The sequence below is a fragment of the Megascapheus bottae genome, chromosome 17 (assembly GCF_031878675.1).
Source record: "Megascapheus bottae isolate mThoBot1 chromosome 17, mThoBot2.hap1, whole genome shotgun sequence".
NCBI classification, from domain to species: domain Eukaryota; kingdom Metazoa; phylum Chordata; class Mammalia; order Rodentia; family Geomyidae; genus Megascapheus; species Megascapheus bottae.
Genome location: NC_143525.1, coordinates 24,959,851 through 24,980,900, shown reverse-complemented (window position 1 = coordinate 24,980,900; position 21,050 = coordinate 24,959,851). Strand labels below are relative to the sequence as shown.

The 21,050-nt window shown below is 56.5% G+C and overlaps 2 protein-coding genes across 7 annotated transcripts in view; one reads left to right on the top strand and one right to left on the bottom strand.

The window, feature by feature from the left end:
• Positions 1-1,102: 1,102 nt before the first annotated feature.
• Positions 1,103-14,576, top strand: Caskin2 (CASK interacting protein 2). 4 transcript variants are annotated; one of them, XM_090350286.1, is made up of 20 exons: positions 1,103-1,213; positions 2,314-2,835; positions 6,773-6,824; positions 7,337-7,434; positions 7,824-7,969; positions 8,073-8,168; positions 8,253-8,383; positions 8,529-8,637; positions 8,950-9,058; positions 9,201-9,295; positions 9,739-10,000; positions 10,104-10,222; positions 10,310-10,370; positions 10,492-10,580; positions 10,719-10,829; positions 10,909-11,010; positions 11,120-11,258; positions 11,359-12,831; positions 12,923-13,145; positions 13,463-14,576. In XM_090350286.1, exons 2-20 carry the CDS (start codon positions 2,742-2,744, stop codon positions 13,551-13,553), a joined length of 3,600 nt encoding a protein of 1,199 aa, XP_090206412.1. In that variant the 5' UTR covers positions 1,103-1,213; positions 2,314-2,741; the 3' UTR covers positions 13,554-14,576. The 4 variants fall into 4 exon arrangements, with proteins under 4 accessions (XP_090206412.1, XP_090206410.1, XP_090206413.1 ...); XM_090350284.1 differs by having other exon boundaries at positions 10,101-10,222; XM_090350287.1 differs by having other exon boundaries at positions 10,101-10,222; positions 13,444-14,576.
• The window catches only part of Tmem94 (transmembrane protein 94), a 26,252-nt gene continuing 19,745 nt past the window's right edge, over positions 14,544-21,050 (bottom strand). For all 3 annotated transcript variants that reach the window (XM_090350281.1, XM_090350283.1, XM_090350280.1), the window contains exons 16-31: positions 20,890-20,992; positions 20,592-20,809; positions 19,224-19,405; positions 18,996-19,134; positions 18,630-18,745; positions 18,400-18,499; positions 17,972-18,080; positions 17,612-17,801; positions 17,254-17,331; positions 16,876-16,961; positions 16,609-16,690; positions 16,153-16,301; positions 15,974-16,068; positions 15,782-15,875; positions 15,451-15,621; positions 14,544-15,341 (exon numbers count right to left, since the gene is read on the bottom strand). In XM_090350281.1, coding sequence (XP_090206407.1) covers positions 15,269-15,341; positions 15,451-15,621; positions 15,782-15,875; positions 15,974-16,068; positions 16,153-16,301; positions 16,609-16,690; positions 16,876-16,961; positions 17,254-17,331; positions 17,612-17,801; positions 17,972-18,080; positions 18,400-18,499; positions 18,630-18,745; positions 18,996-19,134; positions 19,224-19,405; positions 20,592-20,809; positions 20,890-20,992 — 1,985 coding nt within the window. In that variant the 3' untranslated portion in view covers positions 14,544-15,268. The remainder of the gene's footprint in view (positions 15,342-15,450; positions 15,622-15,781; positions 15,876-15,973; positions 16,069-16,152; positions 16,302-16,608; positions 16,691-16,875; positions 16,962-17,253; positions 17,332-17,611; positions 17,802-17,971; positions 18,081-18,399; positions 18,500-18,629; positions 18,746-18,995; positions 19,135-19,223; positions 19,406-20,591; positions 20,810-20,889; positions 20,993-21,050) is intronic.

Sequence of the window (21,050 nt, the reverse complement as noted above, 5' to 3'; positions counted from 1 at the left end):
GCGCGCGCGCGCGCGCGCGGCCCTAAAGCCGTCGGGCGACACGCCGGCTCCGGGACGACTCACTGGCTTTCCGCCTTCCTGTCCTGGGTCCTAGCGCCTGCCTCCTCCCCTGTACTTGGATTCCCCAGGCTGAGGGCTCGGTTTGCAGGTTTCTGAATGCGCAGGATGTTTCCTAGCCTGTCCCCCCCAGCCTTCTCCGGGCTCCTCTCCAATAAAACTTAAAACTGACGTCCTGGAGTGGTGCATGCAGAATCAAACGTGTGATTCTTCTCCGCCGCCCTGGGATGCCTAGTCCTCACCACTCCAGCAAGGACAGGGGGGAAGGGGGTCTTAGAGAAGGGAGATCGGCGAGTCTCGGAACTCTAGCTTTGCGAACCAGAGGCCACCGCATCCATGCGAGGTTTGGCGATTCTTCAAGATCTGCCTTTGGACCCCTTCTGAGGGGCCCTGGAGCCAGGTTTCAAGGACTCGGCGGAGGGTGGGAGGCGCTGTCCGCCCCTCATTGGTGCTGAAGCGCCACCCTAGCCTCCGACAGCACCTCCTCGAGGCTGGGGTCCCTGCCGCGGTATCCTGGGCCGCTCCCGTGCTGTCCACCAGGTGGCAGCATCGCCCCGGTCAGCCGCTCCGGATCGGGCCACTGACGGTTGTCGGAGGTCGCCGCTGGAGTCCCGGGAGGGACGAAGGCATAGAGGAGTGGATTCCCAGCGAGGTCCCCCGAGTCTCGGCTGCCCAAACCCTTCACATCACTTTTCTTCCACCCGTTCATACCCGTCGTATCCCGTCCTTCCGTCCAGACTCCAAAGCTCAGATTTCCCGGGTTCCCCACCTGGACGCCGCGCGGCGAACCCACGCTCCTCCCACCCCCGCCTTTCCCCACCCAGGCTGAGCTGCTCGGGTTCACCTGTGCGCATGCGCTGATCTAACTATGCCCCTCCAAACTGGCGCGGGCGTGGGCGGGGCCTGTCGCGGATGGGGGCGTGGCCGCGGGCGCTGACTGGCAGCCGGGCTGCTCGGCCCGGACGGTGCCTGGCGCCCGATCCGGAGGGAGGGAGGGGGGAGGGGCGGGATTTCCTGCGGGAGGCGCAGAGCCGGCCTTGGAAAAGGAGGGGAAGGAGGAGAAAGGGGTGTGTGGGGGGGGCCCGTGGGAGCCAGCGTCCCGAGTGCCGGGGACACAGCAGGACCAGCCGGACCCCCGGCGGGGCGGTCGGGAAAGGTGAGACTGACCGGGCCTGGGCTGATCTGGGGATCAGCACCCTTGGAGAAGGCGCAAACTAACTTTTTTTTTTTTTTTTTGCGGGATCGGCCGGCGCCTCCATCTCTCCGTCCCTTCCGCCCTCTTCGCGCCCCCTTCTCATCTTCCAGCATCGCTGCCTCGGGCTCTTGGCCCGCTCGGTCCCTCTCCCGCCGCTTTGTTCCCGGGGTCGTCCAGGGCTGGGCTCGGCGGGGGGGTGCGCGGCATTCCAAGGGGCGGGAGCGCCGCCGACCCCGGGCTCTGCCGGGGGCGCCCTGCCCCGCGGCCGGCTCGCAGGGCAGTGCCCTCCGGCTTGGGCTCGGGACTTCGGGGGAGTGAAAGGTTCCCCGCCAGGACTGCAGGCCTGCACGGGTCTCATGCCATAAGACTTGGCAACAAATTCGCCGCCACCGAGGAACTGACGTAAGCTTTTCTGCAGTTGAAGGCGAGGGGCTGATCTTCAGGTTCAGGCTTGGACCGTTGGCCAGCTGTGCCCCATTTCTGTCTTCTCTGACCTCTGCCCTTTTCCCAGCTGCTTCCTCAACCTCCCCACATACAAGGGGTGAGGGGGTTCAGCAACAGGTGCTGTAGATCTTCTGGGGGGGGAGGAGATAAGCTCCTCAGTCTACTACCTTCTTAAGTTCCTAAAGAGCCCCAGGGCCGGGACATCCAGCTATTAAAGCTAAGTCTAGGTAGGATGGAGGCTGGAGGGGCAGGCAGCCTGGACAGGGAGTGACCCCCCCATCTGCCTGTACCACCCTTCTATGCCGCACCTCCTGGTGTGCCAGTTGTCTGTAGGTGTTGGAGCCTTGGGCTGTGGAGAACGGGCTGCTGGCCCGTCCTGTCCCAGTGTACCAGGCTGCCAGGGCCCCTCCTGCTCAAGGTTGAGGTGCTGCCCAGTGCCCTGGGGGCAGAGTGACTCACCTTCCTGCTCCAGAGAGGCCACCTCTCCCCTGTACACACAGTGTACAGGCAAAGTGCTTCCTTCCTCCCTCTTGGGGACCCTCTAACTCTAAGGACAGCCAGGGTGGCTTAGGGATCCTGGAGGTTCTGTTGTGGTCACTTCTGTCTCTTGCTTCTAGGCCCCTTGCAGGCTATTGGCACGGTCACTATACCTATTCCAGATCCCTCCATATCTGTCCACCACTGCCACCTGAGGCCTGAGGGAATGCTGGCTGCTCTCTGTGCTCCTGAGTTGAAAGATTGGCGGGCTCAGCCCCGACGACGCATTGCTGGGCTGTCAGAAGCTGCCTGCTGAGCTCTGTGCAGATTTCCACACAGCTTCCACCCCCTCAGACACTGGGTTTCCTGCGTGTGGTGGCAGCTCACAGAGCACCTTGAGGGAATATCCATCAGCACCTGACAAGGAGCCACTGCCTGGGACACCAGACGTGCTCCCCCAGGACGTGGGGCCCCCAAGGGGCTGCGACATGGTGCACTGACGCCTCTGTTGGACTTGTCTCCCTGCCTCACTGGATTCCTGAGTTCAGAGCCCAGCCCAGGGGCCACTATGGGTCGAGAGCAGGACCTAATCCTGGCTGTCAAGAATGGAGATGTAACCTGTGTACAGAAATTGGTAGCCAAGGTCAAAGCTGCAAAAACAAGTGAGTACTGAGTAGCACAACCATCTCAGGATGGATCTGAATACTAAGGTTGGGAGAGAGGCTAAGAGGGATGGAGGGGTCTGGACTAGAAGTGCGTCTGTGAGAGCACTTGTGATATGTTGCCAGGCATGTCACTTAAGCTCTCTGGATCAGTTTCTATGCCTGTGAGTAGGTCAAAGTATATTCATATTCATTCAAGTCTTTACTGTGCACTTAGCAAGTGCCAGCTCCACGCTAAGCCCTGAGCCTGAGCAGTGAGCAAAAGAGACCAAACTTCCAGTTCCTGTGGTGTTGCCTGTTAGTAGGTGGCTTTTTCAGATGGGCACTTAGGTGCCATGGAAGTATGGGCCATACGTTGGGAAAAGCTGACTAGATACTATATTCTCCAAAACCATATGCACACATCAACCAGAGCAGCTTTGTTTATTTCTGAGTCTAGTGGGGGATGTCTATAAAATACTTTTTCTTAAGGGAGAGTTCTAAAAAAAAAGAGTCAACGTTATCTACTTACTAAAGTTCCTTTACCCCAACTTACCTGATCTTGTGGAGTGTGTGACCAAAGCTAATTGTTTTTATTTTTGGTGCCATTGCTAGGGCTTGCAGTTAGGGACTAAGTTCTGTGTCCCTTATCGTTTTTACTTAAGGATGACACTACCATTTGAGCCACTGCCCTGGCTTCTTGTTGGTACATTAGAATTAAAAGTCACTGATTTTTCTGCCAGGCTGGCATCAAACCCTGATCCTCAGATCTCAGCCTCCAGTGCCCAGCTAAAGCTTATTTCTGAAGGGTTCTATTGCCTGGAGTTCTGGTCCTGATAGGGCTTTAAGGGCTGGATATGTGGATGGCCACTCCTGAGCCCCATCTCTGGGCTTCAGGGCTAGCCAGCTCTCTGGGTTGTCCCAGGAAGCCACTGGGCTTGTCCTTTGAGATCCTAGCCCAGCAGCAGGTTCCTGCCACTAGACTGGACTGGAAAAGGAGTTTCCTGGAGGGAAGTGTCTTCTCTGAAGCACTGGGGCTCTAGCCCCAAGGTCTGCCTGGGCCCTGTCCATAGGAAAAAGCCCTAGGCTACCAGGAGACATCTTATTATCCCTGCCCACACCTTGGCATGTGGGTGCCAGAAAGAAAGATGTTAATGGCGTGCACTCACCTGCACAGTAGGGTGGAGACCCGGGTATGAGAGCTGATACAGTGGCCCTGTGCCCTAGGGAAGTGGATGAGGGTGAGCAGACTTACAGGTCCCCAGAGAGATACCCCCTCCCCCTCACCTCTGTGTTGTTTTTGGCCACCTGCCCAGTGGGTTCTTGGTGTCACTGCTGCTAGCCTCACTACCCTGTGGCTTCAAAGTGAGGCCTATGGGAGGGTAGTGCGAGGGGGCCAGAGGCTCGTGGTGGGAGTCTCATAGCCTGAGGCTCACAGGCTCTGAAAAGGCGTCCTAGCCCCAGTAAGAAATGTCCTTGGAGGAAGAGGTCTCTTTCTCTAGGCTACAGGTACAGTATGGGGTAACAAGCCTGGGTCTCCTTGTAAGGTGCTGGCACTGTGCCTCCTTCCTTACCTCTGAGGAGCTGGAGAAGCTGGTTACCAAAATGAAATCACAAGGTGACCTTCACAAATCTGACCTTTTAAGAGATGCTATAATCCCCTCCCTTCCTTGGGAGCTTTTCTTCACACAGATAAGGAAAAGGATATTCAGAGGAGGTTAGTGGCTTGTTGAAGGTCGCACAGCCATTGATCTGATAAACCGCGCTGCCTCTCCTCTGTGCTGGCACACTAAGTACTACCTTCTGTCATAGCAGAATTACCTGGGGATGGTTCTAAAAGTAGACTCTCTCCAAATGAAAATCACTAGAAATGGCATGAGACTTGACCAATCACAACATTTTCCAGTTGATTCAAATGTGGTTTTCAAAAGGGTGCAGGGAACTCCTCAGAGAGGCAAAGGAAACTGCTGGAAGGGCAGTATCAGGGCTCCCCATTTTCTTCCTGTGGGATGGCTAGAACATTCTGGCTATGCAAAAGGAAGCTGCCAGAGAGGTGCTCCTTTGACCTCCTCCATCGATATCCCCCTCCCCCCCTCAATTTTATCTATATCCAGACCCTCTCTGGGGAGCAGGTAGCTGGGAAAGGAGGGATATAGTGGCCCTGGCCTTGCCTTTTCCCCTTGCCCTTCCCGAGCTCCTTTTCCAGGAGTCCTTTTCTGGCCAGAGGAAATGCAGTGGGCTGGGGTGGCCAGCTGAGCTCACATCCTCTGCTTGAGCCTAAGTCAGGGGAGTGACCCTTCCACTCCTAGAGCTAGGCTGGGAAAGAAGCTGTGCTGTATCGGAAGTGCCCAGAGCCATTGCCAGGAACCTGGACCCTCCACCCTCCCTCCCACCAGGGTCCCCAGCCTAGTCATTTGGGGCCTGTCCCCCACCACCTTTCCGGTCATTGTTCTGTAAAGAACGAGCCACCCAGCTTGGCCCTACTCCTATTCCTGTGTCCCTCCTGTCACATTATCCTGCCCCTCCCTGGAGGAGCCACATCCCGCTACCCAGCTGCCCCATCGACTGCCCAGGCTGGCAGGCCAGTGGAAGGGTAGACTGACTGAAGGACACCGTGTCTCTTTCCTACAGACTTCATTGTCTCTCTGAAGTTAAAAGAGACACCTGGACAGCCAAACTCACACAGCCATTTGAGCCAGGCATTACCTGCCTCTTGTCCCTGTCCTAAGTGGTTGAGTGACACGGACTTTCCAAAGGGACTAGAGGAGAACTGGGTGGTCTACACTTCCTCCCTGTGGCCTCCACCCCTGGCCATTCTGTCCCTTCTTGCCTCCATATTTACCTCTGTGCTATAGAGTCCTTTCAGCTCAGCCCTACCTGTACCTGTCCCTTCCCTGCACGTCCCCTTCTCCCCTCTTCAGGGTTGGTCCCTCCCTGTTGGAATGAAGCCCTGCCTTGCCCAGGCACTAGGCTATTCAGAGACCCATTAGGGCCTGGGGGGCAGGCCCAGACCAGCATGCTTGGCACCCTGCCCAGCTTGGGTTTTTAGACCCCCTCCTTCCCAGTGGAGTAGGTTCCAGCAGAAGGCAGGAGCTGCCTGTAACAGGCCTCCCTCATTCCCTTCCTCCCCACGACAATACGTCAAGGCCCGCTGCCTCTAGAAGCAGTGGCAGTTCTTTTGCCCAGGTTCCAGGATAAGCAGGGCCAGCATGTGGGCACTGAGTTAGCAGGTGAGACTCACTGAAACCCAAGGGGCCTTATAGAGACATGCCAGTTCTTACCAGAGGGTAACATAGCCCTTGCCAATAATAATGAGTGTTAAAGTGTGATAGCTGCCATCTTTCGCATGCAAGGGACAAAGGCACTCTCCTCACAAGCCCCACGCTCTGCCCATTTCACAGAACCTACTGCCACTTGCTTTCATTTCACAAGGCCAGTGCAGGCAGAGTCTGAGGCTAGTGTGAGCCAGTCTGACGCCTTGTGGGCTGGACTCCAGGATGCCTCAGGGCTGTGGCTTATGGTCCACAAGCTCAGCCCTGGAATTTCTCCTCCCTTTGATTATCTAGTGCCTTGCTACCTTCTCTCCCTGCCTGTCCCCCTTGGCCTAGGAGGACAATATGACTCTGCTTCCCAGCCCGTTCAGGCAGGAATGCTAACCATGCACTCCGTGGGCCTGTCTGGTGAAGGCACATCATGCCAGTGTCCCCTCCCGCCCCCTTTGGCTCTATAAACATGCTAGGCTGGGGCCCTGCAGAAGCCAGGCCATTGCTGCTACAGCTCTTTGCACTACCCGCCCTGGAGCCACAGGCACCTGAAAAGGACCATGGGGCAGGGTCTCTTTTGTATACCAAGAGGTCAGCTAGGTTCTGGGAGGTGACGAGTAGGGTGTGCCTAGCAGGGGTAAATGAGACCAGGTGGTCATTTATGTCCCGATTCCCCCCCACTCCCTAACCCCTAGAGCTCCTTGGCTCCACGAAGAGGCTCAATGTCAACTACCAGGATGCTGATGGGTGAGTACTTGTTGCTGGGGGGCCCAGAGTCTTAGGAGGGGCTGCAGGGAAAGGTCCTGGGGTTCCGATTCCTTTCCTCTCTTGGGTTTAGGCCCCTTCAGTCTATTTGCTGAAAGCTCTGGGTCCTGTTGGTATAGGGAAAGAGTGCTTGTACCCACCTGCCTGTGGCATTCACCCCAATTGAGAGGAAGGGCCCCCTTGGATCAGATTCCTCCTGGGCCCCTTTCTCCCTGGAGGGTAGGAGCCTGCGGGCGCCTGCTCCCACGGCTCCCTCCCTAGCTGGCTGGGGGAGGGGGGATGCCAGACAAACAGGCCTCTCAGCCCAGACACTGAGCCCTTTCATGCAGTGACCAGGCTGCTGTGCGCTCCCACGGCAGGGCTGGCAGGCATGGGGGGCAAGGAACCCATCCCTGCCAGCCCCCAGAATGAGTTTGGGTATGGAAGGCTATGACTTGGGGAGTGGGAGATTGTTCACTGACACCCCCTACTTTGTCATTCCCCTACCATACCAGATTCTCTGCTCTCCATCATGCCGCCTTGGGGGGCAGTTTGGAGCTCATCGCCTTGCTGTTGGAGGCCCAGGCCACTGTAGACATCAAGGATAGCAATGGTGAGTTCCCAGTGTAACCCTTGTATGAGGGGCCTGGCCCCCACCTGTGATCAGAGCTTGCTCCCGTGAGGACACAGCAGTGCTAGGAAATGCTCATGTGACTGTGGATGGCTTCTCCTGTAGAATCTTCCTGGCCATCCAGGAAGCCAGTGCACTAGTATCCTGATGTATGCCATTATCCTGGGGTTACCAAGTCATCTACCCATAGTAGGTATGTCAAGGTTCTGGCTCTGCCCCATATAGCTGGACCTTTTTCTGATCAAACCTGGGTAAAGCTAGCATCACTTTGGGGCTGTCTCCTCCCAGTCAGAATGGCTCCATACTCTGCTTAGGCCCCGCCACCCCCAACACTATCCCAGGATCTCCCTTGGATCCCATTCTCCTGTCAGGAATGCGCCCACTGCACTACGCCGCCTGGCAGGGCCGGCTAGAGCCCGTGAGGCTGCTGCTTCGGGCCTCTGCAGCTGTCAACGCTGCCTCGCTGGACGGTCAGATCCCTCTGCACCTAGCTGCACAGTACGGACATTATGAGGTGGTATGTGAATTTGTTCTTTGGGGCCTTCTGGCAAGGAAACTAGGGAAGGGGTTCTGGAAGCGTCCAAATCTTCTCACTTGGCTCTCCCCCCTCCTACCCCTAGTCAGAGATGCTTCTCCAACATCAGTCCAACCCATGCCTGGTCAACAAAGCTAAGAAGACACCCCTGGACCTGGCCTGTGAATTTGGTCGGCTCAAGGTAAGGTCTGTGGTCCCTGGGGTGCTGGGTGTCATTTGTAGGGTCTAGGTGGGAGGCGCTAATGGGAGTTGTGTGCTGCGGCAGGTAGCCCAGCTATTACTGAACAGCCACTTGTGTGTGGCACTGCTGGAAGGTGAAGCTAAGGATCCATGCGACCCCAATTACACCACGCCTCTGCACTTGGCTGCCAAGAATGGCCACCGAGAAGTCATCAGGTATCCCCAGGGACCCCCCCTCTCCACACTTCCTCATCCGCTTCCCGTGGGACCAACAGGGCCCTCTCAGTGCCTCTGTTGTTCTCAGTCTCTCCATTAGGCGCCTCCCCTGCCCCACCACCCTAACTCCCCCTGTTCATCATAGACAGCTCCTGAAAGCCGGAATTGAGATCAACCGCCAGACCAAGACCGGCACGGCGCTCCATGAGGCTGCACTGTACGGCAAGACTGAGGTGGTGCGGCTTCTCCTGGAGGTGAGTGTGGCCACGTGGTCACTTCACAGGTGTGAGCCTCTGCCCTGTGCCAAGAAGACCTGTTGGGAAGGCCCTGATGTTTTGTATGGGCAGCAGTAGTGCAAAAGCCCCGTAGCTGGAAAACCACCCCCTCTGGTCCAGACCCCAAGTCTGCCTCTTACTACATTGTCCTTGACTTAGACTCTGAAATTCCATGCCCTCATGGAAAGACCTGGGTGTGATAAGAATACCTGTGTCCTGGGTGGTTGTGAGCAGTAGGGGAAGGGTGACAGACAAAGTGCTTAGTGCACACTGTCCTGACCCCGCCCCCAGGGAGGCGTGGATGTAAACATCCGCAACACCTATAACCAGACGGCACTGGACATCGTCAACCAATTCACCACCTCCCAGGCCAGCCGGGAGATCAAGCAGCTGCTGAGGGGTGAGTGTGTGGAGAAGACCCAGTTTGAGGGCTGGACCCGGTCCAACATAGACTGGGGTACGGAGGGAGCTGTGTCTCTGAGGGAAGGGTGGGAGATACCCTCAGGACAGTGACCTAATATCTGCTTTCCTCCTTTTCTTAGAGGCCTCAGGGATCCTGAAGGTTAGAGCACTCAAGGATTTCTGGAACCTCCACGATCCCACTGCTCTCAATGTCCGGGCCGGGGACATCATCACGGTGAGAGCCCCGACTGGCACTGCTTTGAGACTGCAAACCATTGCTGTGACCTTCTTGGGCACCAACCATGTTGCATATATGTTGCATGCTGCATTCTCTCCAAGTCTAGGCAACAGAAAGGTCATAATCTTTGTGTGATGACTGAGTGTGGAGACTTACAAAAGTTAGGCTCATTTGCCCCCAAGGTCCCATGCTGGAGTAAGCAACGGGGCTGGGAATAGAACATAGGCTGTATGTGGATGTTCCTGTCTGTCTACCCTTGTGGCACAAGGGGATTAGACTGGCCGAGGGCCGGCTACAGGGGCTGAACTTGGGCTGATTTGGGCATCCAAGGCCAGCAGTGTTTGGAAAGAGCTAGGTCAGGGTGACTGGAAAGACACCCACCACGTGCTTGATAGAGGGAGTGAGTGCCTGTCCTGTCCCCCACAATCTGTCCATCATAGGTGCTTGAGCAGCATGCAGATGGCCGCTGGAAGGGCCACATCCATGAGAGCCAAAGAGGCACAGACCGTGTGGGCTACTTCCCCCCTGGCATTGTCGAGGTGGTCAGCAAGCGAGTGGGCATCCCTGTGTCCCGTGCCCCCCCTGTGCCCACTCCCCTACGCCCAGGCTTCTCCCGAACACCGCAGCCTCCTGCTGACGATCCCCTGCATCCTCTCACCTATGGCCAGCTCTCTCGGGGGGGCCTCAGCCCAGACAGTCCAGGTGCGTCCTCCCGGAATGAGACAGTGGACACTGGCTAGCTGCCACTCAGCTGTTGGCAGCATCACTGCAGCACTGACCCCTGTGCTTCTGTTCCTTGCAGCAGGTGACAGGAATAGTGTGGGCAGCGAGGGCAGTGTGGGCAGCATCCGCAGTGCTGGCAGTGGGCAGAGTTCCGAGGGCACCAATGGCCACAGCACTGGCCTCCTCATTGAGAATGCTCAGGTAGGAGGGAGGGATGCTGGGACCAGAGCAGGGCCCATCCTGCTGCTAGTTCTGCACATGCTGAATGAGATCCTTCCCCATCTCCAGCCTCTGCCCTCTGCCGGTGAGGACCAGGTGCTGCCAGGACTGCATGCCCCGCCCCTGGCAGGTGGGAAGAATAAACAAGAGGGGGTTGGCTGGGAGAGGTGCCAGCTGGGAGGCTGAGGGCATGGCACCCTTTCCTTCCTTTCTTGTGCCACTTCTGAGGCCATTTCTCTCCTTCCCTGAAGACACTCTGAGCCACCGCCCTCTGATTAGCCACCGCTCAGGTGAGATCTTCACCCAGGATGTGAGGCCAGAGCAGCTGCTAGAGGGGAAGGTGAGGGCTCTGCTGGGGTGGGGAGTGGAAGGCCTTAGTGTGTTCACTTAAGCCAGACTGCTGGGAAGGCTGGGTGGATGTGTTGGGCCTCTCTTAGCCATTCAGCTCTTCCTGGCTTTCCCTTCCCTGGCACCACAGGATGCACAGGCTATTCATAATTGGCTGAGTGAGTTCCAGCTGGAGGGCTACACTGCCCACTTTCTTCAGGCTGGCTATGACGTTCCAACCATCAGTCGCATGACCCCTGAGGTACATGATGCAGCTGGAACAGGGAGGGCCCAGCGGGAAGGGGTGGGGCCTGACACCCTTGTCTCATATGGCATGGCAGGATCTGACAGCTATCGGAGTGACCAAGCCTGGGCACCGGAAGAAGATCGCTGCAGAGATTGCCCAGCTGAGTATTTCTGAGTGGCTGCCCAACTACATCCCGGTGAGCAGGGGTCCAGAGTACACGCGTTGGGCTCCCAGCCAGGGCTGTGGCTCTGTGATGGCCTTCTCTGGCTTAAGAGGAGCAAAGTGTGACAACAGTGCCCTTCCAGACCGACCTGCTGGAGTGGTTGAGTGCACTGGGGTTGCCACAGTACCACAAGCAGCTGGTGAGCAGTGGCTATGACTCCATGGGGCTGGTGGCCGATCTCACCTGGGAAGAGCTGCAGGAAATCGGCGTCAACAAGCTGGGTGAGGACTACTCTGAGCCCTGGCTGTTTGCCCTTCCAGGGGTGATGGGGGGACCTTTCCTGGACCCAGCTAACCTTGTTGCTTCTGCCCACCTCCTCAGGGCACCAGAAGAAACTCATGCTGGGTGTGAAACGGTTGGCAGAACTACGGCGGGGCCTACTGCAGGGGGAGGCCCTAGGCGAAGGCGGGCGCCGGCTGGCCCGAGGATCTGAGTTGATGACCATCGATGGGCTAGAGAATGGAGAGGGCCCAGCCATGGCTGGCCCACGCCTTCTCACCTTCCAGGGTAGTGAGCTGAGCCCAGAGCTACAGGCAGCCATGGCAGGGGGGGGCCCTGAGCCACTCCCCCTGCCCCCTGCTCGTTCCCCCAGTCAGGAGAGCATTGGAGCACGCTCACGGGGCTCTGGTCACTCACAGGAACAGCCTGCACCCCAGCCTAGTAGTGGAGACCCCAGCGCCCTACAAGAAAGGAACCTTCCAGAGGGCACAGAGAAGCCCTCTAAGCTTTGCTTACCACCTCCTGGCCAAGGGCCTGCCCCTTATGTTTTTATGTACCCCCAGGTTTCTCCCTCCAGTCCAGCCCCAGGGCCACCTGGTGCACCTCGGGCCTTCTCCTACCTGGCTGGACCCCTGGCCACTCCTCCAGACCCCCCTCGCCCCAAGCGCCGATCACACAGCCTGAGCCGCCCTGGGCCTACTGAGGGGGAGGTAGAGGAGGAGGCTGTGGAGCCAGTGGGCAGTACCTTGGGCAGTTATGCCACCCTCACTCGACGGCCAGGACGCAGCACCCTTGCCCGGACTAGTCCTAGCTCAACCCCAGCTCGGGGGACTCCACGCAGCCAGTCCTTTGCCCTTCGAGCTCGTCGCAAAGGCCCTCCACCACCACCCCCGAAACGCCTCAGCTCAGTTTCTGGCTCTACGGAACCACCACCACTAGATGGGAGCCCCGGGCCAAAGGAGGGAGCCACAGGGCCCCGAAGGAGAACACTGAGTGAGCCAAGCGGCCCCTCGGAGCCCCCCAGCCCACCTGTCCCCGCTGGCCCTGTGTCTGACACGGAAGAGGAACCTGGTCCTGAGGGGACGCCTCCATCTCGGGGCAGCTCGGGAGAAGGGCTGCCATTTGCAGAGGAGGGAAATCTGACCATCAAGCAGCGGCCAAAGCCAGCTGGCCCTCCACCCCGAGAGACGCCTGTGCCCCCTGGCCTCCATTTCAATCTCACAGAGTCAGACACTGTCAAACGGAGGCCCAAATGCAGGGAGAGAGAGCCACTGCAGACAGCACTGTTGGCCTTTGGGGTGGCAGGTGCTACCCCCAGCCCCTCTCCCCCGCCACCATCCCAGGCCCCCAGTGAGTCCTTCTCTTCAGTTTCCTCCAGTCCTCCCCAGCCAGAGCCCAGCAGCCTTCCAACTCAAGGAGCTCCAATGCCTGCTCTCAGCCCTGTGACCCAGACCCCCACGGCCTCAGTGTCCCCCTGTGCTGGCCCTAGTCTGGAAAACCCAGCGAACAATCAGCCAAATGCAGAGACAGAACCCACAGCTGCCCCCACTGCCCTCCTCAAGGTGCCAGGAGCAGGTAGGATGCAAGATGTTAGGGGTCGGAGGGGTAGGACACTGTGCAGGGTTGTGTCCTGCCAAGTCACAAGCCAGCCTTTTTGTTGCTACAGGAACAGCTCCCAAGACTGTGTCTGTGGCCTGCACCCAACTGGCATTTTCTGGCCCAAAGCTGGCTCCCCGGCCTGGCCCCCGCCCAGTACCCCCACCAAGGCCTGAGAGTACTGGGGCTGTGGATCCAGGCCGGGCCCAGCAGAGACTGGAACAGACCAGTTCATCCCTGGCAGCTGCACTAAGGGCAGCCGAGAAGAGCATTGGTGCTGAAGAACGAGAAGGGTAAGCTGGGAGCCAGGCACAACAGGAGGGAGAGGAAGCTAGGTGTAGGAACCGCAGTTCTGGTGGGACCTGGGAAGGCTAGCAGGGACACTGCTGGCAAAGCCTCGGGCTGGGGAAGCCTCTGGTGGGATGTCGGGACCCTAGGTTTTGGAGTTGCTAGATCTGACCTATAGGGATTCCTAATCATCCGCTGCCAAAAAGGTTATGGACATTACAAGTTGATGTGTACTAAGGGTTTGGCAGCTCCTTCCCCAGGGACAGTGGGCTTGTTCAAGTAGCCACTTGTCCCTCTGAACAGGACCTTCCCCTTGTCACAGCCCCCCCGGAACCTCTACCAAGCACATTTTGGATGACATCAGCACCATGTTTGATGCTCTGGCTGACCAACTGGATGCCATGTTGGACTAGGCAAGACTGGCCTTAACCTCCAGCAGTGTTCACTGTGGCCTCCGGTGTCCACTGCCTCCAGCCTAGCATGGAAGAAGTCCCTGGCACCCTAGGACCTAGTGGAGGGCTGTTGGGGCTGGAGTATCCCTCCCTGAAGCTCAAGCAAATACTGACTCCAGGGCCAAGAGTGCCTGGCAATATAGTCTAGCTGAGTCTAGCTACCATGGTTACAAAGCCCCTCCCATGTGTAATCCAACGATAGCCCTGGCCCTAGACAGAAATCCTGGAAAGAGCTTTCTCCTCCAGGAGGAGGTGGTGACAGGACTTCTGGGGTACTTCTTTACACCTCTCACCCCATGTTTCAAGCCCCAGTCCCAAGAGAATGCCTCAGGCCACCTGCCTTGCTGCTGTGGCACACTGAGGGGCTACAGGAATGAGGGGGCACACCCGATTGGGCACCTCCCTGCAGGTGCACATAGGAGACGTGATGTAAGTACGTAGTGTGGACACATCCAGGTGACAGTCCTGGAGGTTCTTTTCCTGTTCCCACCATCCCACACCGGATGCCAGTGGAACTAACAGATCCTCAATGTCTAAGCCTTCTCAACTGTACATACTATTTTTTAAGCAGAGAGAATTGCATATATTTTAAATGAAATTTATTCTATCTATTAACTGCCTGAGAGATGCAGTAGGGAAAGACCTTCAGACCCTAGCAGAGGCATTCACTGCCTACCTTGGGGCTGGTGGCCTGACCTGGTTGGCCCTGGCCTGGGCTCTGTAACCATTAACCTCTTCCACCAACTAATGCCAATGAAAGTGTCATTCCACACAGCCATGCTTGTGTTTCCATGTGTTGTACAGACCTATGGATCTTGGGGTCTCCTCTGGGCTGTATCCTGAGGGACACATAGCTGTAGAAGGAGGGAGGCATGGGACCTCCCCTCCTCTCTGTGCCCACAGCCTGGGAGGAGGGGAATCTTATTGACTGCCTCAGGGACCAGCCATGGGTTTTTTTTTAAAGCAGTTCACAAGTTTTAATATAAACCAATCTACATTCATTTCTAAAAGGCTCATTTCCAGTAAAAAATATACACCAGTAAAAACTTCTCCTGGGAGAACAGGACACCTGGACTGTATCCCCGGAAGACTCACTGACTCACTGACTTGCTGCCAGTTGAGCACAGGCACAGGAAGGGGCTCGGAGGTGAGGTGAGAGCCCCTGTCCATCTTCAGATCCACGAGTGTGAGCCCCCACTGAGTGGAGAGGTTTCTTGGAACCACACCTGGGTTCTTGCCCTGGGAAGACAGGATGCAGACAGCAGGGAGGATGAAGCAGCTCCCATAGCAGCAGCCACTGTTCTTCCAACAAAGATTGAGACCCCTGCCCCTCACTTTGAGTTTGTGCCAAACATACCAGAGCAGAGGGCCTGGGGAAGGGGACCCTGAAGGTAAGCAGCCCACAGGGAGGGGCCAGGGTCCCTCTGTCATACCCCCTGAAGTCATACATTCAAGAGTGCAAGTCCAGGGAAGAGCCAGGGAGGTCCTATCCAGCTGAGGCGGCCACAGCTCGACTTCTCATGATAAGCCAGGATCAGGAAGACAGGAAGGACTCCAGTGACCAAACCTGGGCCTTCCACACCATGGTACACAAGAGCAAACCTTGAAACGTTCATGATACCAGCTCCTCAGACTCAGGGATGGACAGGGCAGCTGTGGCCACCACAGCCAGCGGCTCAGAAGGGAGAGTTCATGCCCAGCTTCGTTTCAAACTGCAGCTTCTGTCGCTTCTGATAGCGGACTCGGACCCTGGTGAGGCAGGAGATTATTGCACGTTGGTATAGACTCTCAGACCGGGGACTGGGCAGGATGCCCATTATGAGTGATGGGTTCAATAATACACCCCGGCCCTGCTCACCGAATCTCATGTAGCTTCACAATCTCATTGGTGACTACCACGAGAACCAGGGACAGGCAGCCCAGCAGCCATGTCAGCAGGGGCACATCTTCCAGGCCAAAGTGGACGTGGCTATCCCTGTGTGTCCATAGCTGCAGGTCCACAATCGTCTGAACCACCTGACCCAGCAGCCTGCCAAAGGAGGGGCAGCTGGATATGAATCCCAAGTCACCTTGCTTCTTCATTCCCTACTTTCTCAGCAAGACAATAAGCCACAGGAGGGCACTCAGCCCTCTGGCCCTGGCTCACCCACAAGGTTGGCCCTGCCCTTTGTCCTTTCAACATGACTCACACCACAGGCACGGTCACAGCCCACCAGAGGTTCGTCAAGGGACTCTTCCTCCACAAGGGTTTGGTGCGATGCACATGGGTGATAGAAATGAAGACTGGAAAAAATGGGACCAATGGGGTATCAGGCTTCCCAGTGGCCCAGGGCCTTGATCTCCACAGGCCACCAGCAGCTTCTCCCAGGCAGGGCCCTTACCAGTGTGGAGAACAATCAGGGTGGCAGTGAGCTTCTGGGCCAAGAGCAGCCCATTGGCAAAGTCCTCAAACCAGGCCGGAGCCCTGCCATCATTGCTGTCAAAGCAATACAGGGCTCAGCATCCCGTGAAGCCACGGGGAAGTAGGCTGCATGGGATGGTGGAAGCCCCCGAGACGCACCTGCGCAGCATGATGGAGGAACAGTTGGTAAGGTTCCGGGCGTGGGCGCTGTCACAGAAGCTCTGTAGTGTAAAGCCAAAGCAGATGAGGCACGAGGTGATGGTGAGGCTGAACTTGAGCAAGAAGCAGAGCAGGAAGTAGTGCTGCGTCTGTAGGGGAAGGGAGGCTGGTTGCTCACTCCGCAGCAGCCTTCAACAGACTCTTAGTGAGCAAATGCCGAGGCCTGGCGGAGGGTGGGGGGGGAGGGCGGGGAATGACAAACAGCAGGGACGACACTCCCAGCAAAGACCTTCATCAGCTCTGATTATTACCACCTCAGGCCAAGTGCCAATCCTCCAGTCTCCTGGTCTCTGCAGACCCCGGGGTTAGGATCCCTCCCAGCACCAACCCTTGGTCTTCTGTGCATCTCTTGTATTCCTCCATGAGGCCCTGGCTTGCTAGGCTGGCCTCACTTACCTTCTTAGGAATGGACTGGAGGTTTTTTCCTGTTGCCATAGACATGATGGAGCTATGTGGTGGTTTCCCCAGCAAAGAGATGCTGAAAAGCAAGAGTGGGTGATGGGATGGTGGGTGGTAGTGTTCCTCTGTCACCTGATTCTCATAGAGGAATCATCCTTCACGGAAATGACCTTAAGACAAGGGGTCCACCTCTCTGTCTCCTATACCGGACGGAGGACGTGAACCTTGAGTTGCAGAGGCACAGAAAGATACACAGCCTCTCACCTGAGCAGAGGGTAGCAAAAGCAGGACAACCACAGGATGTCAGTGGTACTCAGCAGTGGTGGCAGTTGGACCACGCAAGAAAGGAACTAGACCAGGAAAGAACCCAAGAAGAACAGTTAGATTTTTGGCAAATGAATATAATCCGGACTCCAGGGCTACAGTATCCCTTGTCTAGACAGATGTTCAAATCTTAGCTGAGAGGCATGGGAGCCAGCAAGAACACTAATCTGCACAGGAGTCACCTCTGAAAGTGTAAGGGAGACACTTTGGGGGCTCTAGCTGTGCTGTACCCTCAGCCTCCCTCCTCAGGCTCTCTACTGTCCCTTGCAAGAAGGAGCAAGTGGGGAGGGGTGATGCCTGTGTTTATCCCTGGCTCACCTGAATGACCACAAGGGTCAGCTGGCACTGCAGCAGGAAGAGGAAGCACTTACGGATGCCATTGGTGGCATGCCGAGCCTAGAGACCGAGAGGGACAGATTATGGCCCAGACCTGCCTGATCTCTCAGGCCCTAAACTGACAAGCTTCAGCCAAGGGCCACATGCCATGCCTGGGACACTCCTGTGAGGAAGGAGCAGAGATAAATTCAACTTCCTGGGGGAGCTTCACTTGCACTGCCAGGAGGGCAGGAAGGATGAGGTCTAGAGGTTCCAGATGATCTTGGGTTATAACTGTCCCAACCTGCCCCCCACCCATGGGCCCTGTCTCCCACCCCATCCCACCCAGCCTGAGACCCACCTGCTCAATGAGCCGGATGATGCTGATGGTCTCTTCCTGGCGGAAGGTCAGGGAGCAGGGCAGGCTGTTGAGCTGCCCTGACAGCTGCAGGGGGGATAGGCCATCCGAGGCCTGGGCCATGCTGGTGCTGGTGGCATAGCCAAAGGTCTCCCAGGAGCAACGAGATGGGTACAGGGGATCCAAGGCAATGCTGGTGGGGGAAGGGAAAGCTCGCCCATGAGCTGCACTCAGTGAAGACTTGGGTCTCCTATAAGACTGGACATCCACCCCTCACCTCCCACCACATCCTGGAACCCAGTCAAGACAAGAGCAAACAGGAAATGTGGCTCCAGCTCCACGCAGGCCTGTCAGGAACCTGACCTGACATCACTCTGAAGGAAGAGGCAGCCATTCCTCAGGTTGGCAGAGCTGCCCAGGCAGCAGGTCACCTCTCCATACTCCTGCATGATCTTTATCATCTCACACATGGCTGGAGGCAAGCAGGAGGCACAAAGGTCAGGCAGGCAGAGCCCCGTGTAGGCAGATGCCAGCAGAGAGCCACAGTCCAGGGGAGCAGGGGGCAATGGGAAGAGGGTCTCTCTTTGGAAAAATCCCACCCCAGCAATGTGAGCATTTGAAAATGGAATTCTGACTAAAGTGGGCCCAGCTACACATTAGCCCACTAGATTCTTACCCACCCAACCCCCACTCCCAGTCTAGGCTCTTCTACTCCTTATGGCATTTCCTCCCTTTTAGAGCGACAGATGTGTAGCCCTAGGGAGCTCAGCAGGAGGGATAGTGGCACTCACTCTCAGGGGTACAGTCAGTGAACAGAGGCACCAGCAGGGGTACATTGTCGATGTTCTGCAAGTGGGGTCGCACCTGGTGGATGCCCCGGGGCAGCTTGGCCTGGAGAAGGCAGAGATGTCAGTGACATGGGATGGGCACCAGGACTCTGCAGAACTACCCTGCCCTTCCTCCTGCCCTTCCCCTCCCTGGGCCAGCCCTGGTAACTGAAGGCCAGATCCTGCCATTATACCCGGTTGCAGTCCTCCAAGAAGCTGGGGATATCACTGTCCGTAGGTTGGAAGCTAATGAGGTCCGAGTGACCCTCTTCCTCCAACAGGAGGAGCCCTTCTGTGTCATCCCGGGACACTGTGGAGATGAAAAAATGTCCTTCAGCTGGGACCAGCCTTCTAGAGGCCTTTCCCTGGCCCTGCAGAGGACAAACACCATCTGTCTCCAGCTTCACTTTTCACCTACCCTGCTACTGCCTACAGGGCACTGGGCCCTTTTCCAGGGGAGTATACAAACCGGGAGGGATCGAGGGAGGCTCTTCTAAGCTATAGCTCCCAGGAAAGAGAAGTTCCTGCCCAGCCCAACTTCCACAGGTCTTTGCCCTCACCCTGATTCAGGTCATCATGCAAGGAGCCTGCATGGCTGGGGCTGGAAGGGGGGATCTCAGAGCCAGGCATGTCACCATTGGGTGTGAGGGAGATGTGACAGTTCCAGCCTGTCTCCAGGCCCATCTTTTCTGCAAACACCTGTAAAAGGCAGATAACAATAAATAGACCGATCCAAAAGCCCATGAGGAAATGCGTCAGTGGTGACAGATATGGAGAGTTTTATTCACCTTGCTTTTGAGCTCATCCTCCAAAGAGAAGTAGACAAAGCGGATGCAGGCATTGACCAGCCCATCGATGAGGCGCACAATATCCAGCCGGGCCTGGTACTGGGAGGACACCATGCCCATGAAGATCTGACCGCTCAGGGCCTGCATGCAGTCTTCCTTCTCCAGCACCTCCCCGATCCCTTCTTCAGGTAGGCATCAGACAAAGGCCAGCCGACACATAGCAGGGTAGCCGGGACATGGCCCAGCCAGGACACCCAGGAACCAGCATATTTCAGAGGCAAGCCCACAGGGGCCACACACACACACACACACACACACACACACACACACACACACACACACACACACACACAGATGCCACACCCAAATCAGTAAGCACATGGGCCCCAGAGGACCACACACAGCCATGAACACACACGTGCACACACACAGCCAAGACACACAAAAGAGCCAACAGACACAGGAGAAAACACAATGAAAGTACTCATCAGTCAGGTGGCCATCCTACGGAGTCAGGCAAAACATGGCTCAGCAATTGCCCAGCCCTGCTCCAAGGAGAGGGGGCCGGCCCCACAGCACACAGTCTTCAGGGTTTCTAAAGCCCCAAGCGAACATGCTTAGAGGTATGAGGTAGGTTCAGAGATCCACAGTTCTGGCAAATTCTGTGACCCAAGCATTTGTCTGATTCTAATAAGGCTAACGTTCCATAGTACATGTTGTTTGCTAGCTTATCAAGAAAATACTTTCATGTATTTGTTTTGTGCCAGTCCTGGGGCTTGAACTCAGGGCCTGAGCACTATCCTTGGGCTTTCTCAATGCTAGAGCTGCACCACTTGAGCCACCACTTTCAGCATTTTTTTCTATGTATGTGGTACCGAGGACTCAAACTCAGGTTTTCAGGCATGCTAGGCAAGCACTCTAACACTAGGCCAAACTCCTGGCCCCATGAGCTTCTTTTGCTCAAAGCTAGCACTCTACCACTTGAGCCACAGTTCCACTTTTAGCTTTTCTGTGGTTAATCAGAGATAAGAGTCTCACAGACTTTTCCTTACAGGACTGGCTTCAAACCTTAATTCTCAGATCTGTCTCATGAGTAGAGCCACCAGCGCCCAGCTAAGAAAAGATTTTTATATAGATTAACCCCTACTTGCCATCACAAGAAAGCTGTGACAGGGGTAGAAGTCTATATTTAGATGAGAAAACTTTGAGACTCCTCACATCACAGCTAGGGATACCTCACTGGTGTCCCTGCTCCCATGTGGCATCTTCAGCCTCATGTGATGTCATGGTCCTCTGGGTCCCTCCCAAATCTGCCCCCCCCAGGACCCCTCAAGCACCGGCCCCCTCTTGGACAGATGTGCACAGTACCATCAGAGCTCCAGCTGCTGCGGCGAGTGTTCTGCTTAAGGGGGATGGTGCTGGGCAGCTCGCACATGGTGAAGATGCTGCTCTGGCCAGGCATCTGCACCAGCTCGATGCACTTGCCATTGAGCTGGGAAGACAGGGTGCAGTTCATAGGCTTGTAGGCAAAGGCGGAACAATAGCCGGACAGGCAAGCTCGCTGGTAGAAATCCAATACTTTCTTTCTGCCAGGAAAACAGAGTTAAGATAAGGTGAGTGGTCCTGTCCTCCTCCTGACTATGGGATGGTGAAGGCCCTCACACACCTGTCGGAACCTGATAGGGGGTAGATGTCAGCTCCATCCCAGAAGTCTGTGCAGGCCTCCAAAACCACATCAGCTGTGCCATGGGAGAGCATCTGCTCCGTGCCTAGTCAACAGTGAAGAGGCCACACCATGAGACCGTGCCAGCCCCACTTCTCCTCTGA

Bases quoted from the DNA above. Each gene is read 5' to 3' on its own strand.
- Caskin2 (XM_090350284.1), top strand. From the start codon at position 2,742: ATGGGTCGAGAGCAGGACCTAATCCTGGCTGTCAAGAATGGAGATGTA. The intron at 10,223-10,309 runs GTAGGAGGGAGG...CCCCATCTCCAG, and splicing joins TCCTCATTGAGAATGCTCAG to CCTCTGCCCTCTGCCGGTGA. The intron at 12,832-12,922 runs GTAGGATGCAAG...TTGTTGCTACAG, and splicing joins CCTCAAGGTGCCAGGAGCAG to GAACAGCTCCCAAGACTGTG.